Raw genomic sequence first — 5,662 nt, 5'->3', positions numbered from 1 at the left:
AGCCTCTAAGTTAAAAATACACGGTGAAGTGGAAAAAATGGATAATTATTATTAAGCCCCTACATACCTGACCAATCAGATGCGACGTTCTGTTCGCCATGCCACGCCCATTCTGCCTGATTTTCAGTGGTTCTGCAGTTGGATCCTCTTCTTTACTTTTTCCAGGGATTTATTTCTCAAGGCTGCCGGACACAGGACGGAGGGGGATTGGAGATGGGACGGGCCATGGGAGCGTGGGCGGCTTCGTGACGTGGGTGAAGAACCACTGAGCCAACACCAAAATGTACGACAAACAAAACTATAGTGAACATTTAATACCACAGCTTGTAGTTATAAATATAATACAGAATTTTATTTTAGGCCTAACCAAAATAAATGAGATAAAGTAAAAACAGGTACATGCTTTATACATATATATACACATATACATACATATATATTATATATATACACACACACACACACACACACACACACACACACACACACACACACACACATATATATATATATGTGTGTGTGTGTGTGTGTGTGTGTATATAGGGGACAAGGTAAAAATATATGTAATTAGATGTTTGTTTTTTAAATGAACAAAAATACATGTATATGTACATGTATAACTTACACATTTATAATTAATATTTATTCACAAAATAAATTTGATATAGGCCTATTAGCTATTTATTAATTCTTAAGCATTAGTATTAGTAATATAAATCTTAAATATAGTAACATCCAAATCTTGATATAAACATTCAAAGATTTTTTTTCTCTATTTGTTGACAGTATTTATTTAAGAGTGAATTTGTTGCTCATGGTTATAATTATGTTATGATACAAATATTTTTATGGTGTCAGAGAATTGCTGTCAAAAGATGTATTTTAAAAGCATTTGAAGCATTTCTATATCCTGTAGATGGAGCTCTGTGCTTATATAAAGAATGCATAGTTTGATTAAGCTTCATAACTTTTAGTATAACAACCATGACACTGATATATATGGTTTATCATCAGTGTACCTTTCTGTCCATAGTAATATCTGAATCAGAAAATAATTAAAAATAACACCAAAGCATATACTTCATCTTGACTTCAGTTCATGAATCACAGGCAATAAATCTTAAGCCTGAAGGCATTATTTCTTTAACCTCAAACGGAAGGCAGCAGTAGGAGGAGAAATGTAACGGTTCATAACACCTCCTACACTTGGACAGAATCACAGAGCAGAAAGCTGAAAGAGTTCACGTCCACCAAAATGATTCTCCATTGGACAAAGTTGCTTTCAGTTGTCATCCTATTTGAAAATGCTAAAGGCTGGACTTCTTCTTCAGGTCAGATATAAATCAGAATAAGTTTCATTGGTCACACTTTAGTGTTCTTTTTCTGTAATGTATAATAGCATTTCTCCTAGAGGTTTACAATACCTAAATGATTTTACCACAGATGCTGTCTCTGTGCCGACCATAATTAAACTTCAGGCTTTGGACATGTGGAGACTGGAGATGGAGTGGACAATGAATCAGAAAGAAGAAGGCAGAAACCAAACGTTTGAAATACAAGTTGGACGCACAACAAACATGGATATTGTCAGCAGCGTGCGTGAAACTCATCATTCCTTTTCATCATTACCTGATTTTTGTTTTGCACTAATGGTTTACAGTCTATTCACAGATAAATGTTAGCAGAGGATCACTGGTTTGGACCTCAGAGCTCCCGCTGAACTGTGCTGATCACTCTGTCAGAATAAGACTCATCTCTGATGCTTCACCATCCAGCTCCTGGAGTTCATGGAAAACCAACTATGGTAGGCATTTAAAGTTCATTTCAAAACTTCATAAGAAGAACTCCATAAAAATGTAGTTGGGTCCAAAAGTCTAGGACAACATTGCAAATATAAGATCTGCTGTCAAAAACGCAAAAGAGAGACAAAAAAATGTTCTAAACAAACTTTTCAGTAAAATTACACATTCTAAAAATCACTAAGACTAAACCAGAACACTGAGATATTTGTGTATATATGTGACCATGGACCACAAAACCAGTCACATGGTTTCCATTGATGTATGATTTGTTAGGATAAGACAATATTTGGCCGAGACACTATTTGAAAATCTGGAAACTGAGGGTGCAAAAAAAAATCGAAACATTGGAAAAATCGCCTTTAAAGTTGTCCATTTATGTTGGCGATTGTGCTGCATTCACTCACAAAAATAAATGTTTTATATATTTACAGTAGGAAATTTACTAAATATCTTCATGGAACATGATCTTTACTCAATATCCTAATGATATCAGGCATAAAAGAAAAATCGTGACTGGTTTTGTGATCTATAGGGTCACATATATAGGCTATATACACTATCTCACTATCTCTCACTATCTCTCTCACTATCTCTCTCTCTCTATATATATATATTGCACGATATTGAAGAAAAATGCAATAACTCATTAAATAATGCGATATTCGATATATGATACGATAATGCTTAAAGTGTGTAAAATAAATGTAAATTATCTTTAAAATATATTCAAAATGATATAACCTACATACTAGTGCTGCACGATTAATCATATCGCAAATTCGCAATCGCGATGTCAAGACTATGTTATTATATGACGCAAAATGCTGCGATTTTATGAAATAAATAAATAAATAAAGGCATGTGTGGACATGACAATCCATTCTCTCTGACAGCTGTTTGCCCATTTTCTACACCGCTAATAAAAAGAAGATCAGGCAGTTTCAGTTTAGGCAGTGGCGCGTATGCTCACGCCGTGACTTTTTCCGGTGTACAGCGCGGAGAACAGGTGAAGATAGATGCCGAGCGTGGCCAGAAAACGCTACCTCTGTTATATGGCGATATTTTGGCTATAAGATAACCGACACTGAGCAGAGAGAGCAGGGCTGCCAACTCTCTCATTCAGCGTGAGACTCGCCCCACTGCAATGTGACGTCGGAGTGACGTCTTTTCTAAGTAATTTTTGGACATTCAGTTTCAGTCCTTTTGTAACACCAGGCGACGTCTTTTTTCAACATCTACCGCATGTCTAATGTTGACGTCCGTGGGACCTCCGTGTAAGGGCTATTTATAGTCCAAATGTGGTCGGTTGTGGATGTCTTTTCAACATCATATTTAGACTAATTTTAGACGTCATTTTTATACTTCTATAACTGTAGTCCCATGTTTCAAAAGGGTGGAGGACATGTTTTCTGTACCATGTATTAACATTTATGCATTTGACAAACACTCTTATCCAAAGTGACTTACATTGCACTCTACTGCTTGAGCTACAGAAAAGCTATTAAGCTGTATTCATTTTCCTGTAGCTTTGTTTGGCTCAGCAGCCAGTTACAACAGGAAATGCATTACACCTTTGTATGCGTCTCCAGTTATCACCTGCAGCTGAGAGTTTTTGGAAAATGATCTTAAATAATTATAAATAATCTGTATTCATATGTATTAATCATGTTGATAACAGCAATGTAGATATTTGTAATAAAAAAAATTACATATCAATCATGTAAATTTCCTGCACCTGTCATAGACGTCCAAATGATGTCCAAAAAAATTACCCAGTTCAAAGGTCAAATGTTGAACGTCAATATGACATCGAAGTTGGGTCATGGTTGGATGTCCAAATAGTGGACCTAGTTTGCACGTCGAATAGATGTCCAGAATTGGTCATGGACTGACGGACCCAATATAGACATGATCTGCACGTCTATCCGACATCTAATGTTTAGTGGGACGCAATTGACACTTTTCACACACACTCTCACGCCACACATCCATTTTCTCACGCAGAGAAAATCGTGAAGCAAAGAGGACACTGACAGACTAGGCAGAGCAGGTTACTTTTGGTAGGGACAAATTCTCAGCTCTCAGATTCTGTAAATTTTATTACGAAATTCAAACAATAGCGTTTTGGCGCTTGTAAATGTGATGTGACAGATTGTGGTCGTGAACCGAACATCTCTTAAGCCCAATTTATACTTCTGCGTCGAACTCACACCGTAGCTACGTCGTAGGCTGTGTGTAGCAGGCGTACCCTGACGTGCACCTCTCCAAAAATGTAACAATGTGTCAATTCTACATGAACCGCAAGCACAGTGATTGGTCTGCTTGAACCCCTCCCTCGGGTTTCACATGTTCCCTCTGCACGTGTAATTGCGTGCCAACGCGGATAAGGACGCAGAAGTAAATGAAAACCAACGCGTAGCCTACAGCATAGAGGCTCCGGTGCAGGTCCGACGCAGTATAAATCAGCCTTTATTACTCTTTTTCTAGTTAATAGTAAATAAACACGAATGAACAATAGTTGTGTTGAAAGATACAGTATAACTTACCGAAATGTTTATGCCTCTGTAACGCAAGGGACATGGCCAGATCACCGTCTCTCTCTCTATATGTTAAACTACTGAAATCACCCTGTAATCAAACCCCCCTTTGTGGTCTGAAACCTAATCAAATCACTGGCATCGTAATCCACAAACACCTCTATTGTCTCACAAATGCCGCCACGCAGGACGTGCAGACCCAAATGGCGCCGACAATTAGAAAAACTCATCGATTTCCACCTAAACACACAGAATTCTTGTTCTCGAACCAACAAGCGCCTTTTGGCTTTATTGCCCTCCGGGGAGTCATGAGCAGCAGAAACGCCGTGATGTCTACAATCTTTAAAACCCCTGGAGATCGTTTGAGATACTGATTAACTGCTCAGGACAACAGAACAGTGTCCGACCGGACGCGTTGGCCGCTAATCTAATCAACCCAAGCCAGCACACACACATAAACCATCACCCCGTGGCTCCAAGAGCAAAAGTTCAGCAGCGTGGTGAACTTTCAGTGACACACACACACAGAAACACACACAGATCCTACACGTGTGACTCAAAATCATCTTGTGAAATGTTTAAAATGTATTCTCTTGATGTATGCATGATCCCTTATCCCAAATATTATGCCTATATAGTTTTATTGATTTGTAATCCATTTGATGTGACTATAATCGCGAAAAATCATGTATCCGCGGGTGACTATGTCATAAAGCTACCATTCGTGGTATCATTGTGCTCCATAAATCCCAACGGTGTGGAATCTTTAACCCAAAATATCAGAGGATGCATTCTCTTATTAATCCCAGTATTATTAATGTTAGGAACGAATTTATCTTCCAATACTTAGTTGGAAGGGGCGTATCGACCCTTGAAACGTCAGGAGGTGGACCCGACCCGCCGTTAAGGACCATTGGCTCACATACGTGAGAGGGCGTGAGTTGGGCCCCTTTAAAATATCATGTTTTCCTCCTCTAAAGCGCACTTCGCCAGAGAGAGAGAAAGACGACACGCCTTCTTCCATCCTTGGAAGCCTCATTCGCGTTTATTTTCATTTTTCTTCCAAGTTTTATTTTCTTAAAACTACTTTTACTTCAGTTGATAATCTCCTTCAACCAACCAACGAAATCAACTTAAAGCTAAAATCATCTTGCTAAGTTTTCGCTCGTTTCCAGTCGCCATAGCAACTAGACGCTGTGACCTCTGTTTCGGTGACCACGTGACCAAGACGCTTTGTCTACTCCGACTCGACGCACGTGTAACCCATCAGTAGGACTTAACACCAGAAAAAGAAAAGGAGGAAAAATATCTACCGGGTCTGAG

General features: G+C 38.6%; 1 protein-coding gene across 1 annotated transcript in view; it reads left to right on the top strand.

Annotated features, from left to right (window-relative positions):
- The first annotated feature begins 132 nt into the window (after positions 1 to 132).
- LOC307159247 (leukemia inhibitory factor receptor-like) overlaps positions 133 to 5,662 on the top strand; it is a 30,476-nt gene continuing 24,946 nt past the window's right edge. Inside the window, exons 1-4 of the mRNA XM_079872506.1 lie at positions 133 to 283; positions 1,111 to 1,331; positions 1,444 to 1,595; positions 1,672 to 1,804. Coding sequence (XP_079728632.1) covers positions 1,256 to 1,331; positions 1,444 to 1,595; positions 1,672 to 1,804 — 361 coding nt within the window. The 5' untranslated portion in view covers positions 133 to 283; positions 1,111 to 1,255. The remainder of the gene's footprint in view (positions 284 to 1,110; positions 1,332 to 1,443; positions 1,596 to 1,671; positions 1,805 to 5,662) is intronic.

Source organism: Squalius cephalus (assembly GCF_949319135.1).
Source record: "Squalius cephalus genome assembly, chromosome: 5".
In the NCBI taxonomy this organism is placed as follows: Eukaryota; Metazoa; Chordata; class Actinopteri; order Cypriniformes; family Leuciscidae; genus Squalius; species Squalius cephalus.
The sequence above is the reverse complement of the archived record's forward strand: the minus strand, read 5'-3'. Positions and strand labels throughout refer to the sequence as shown.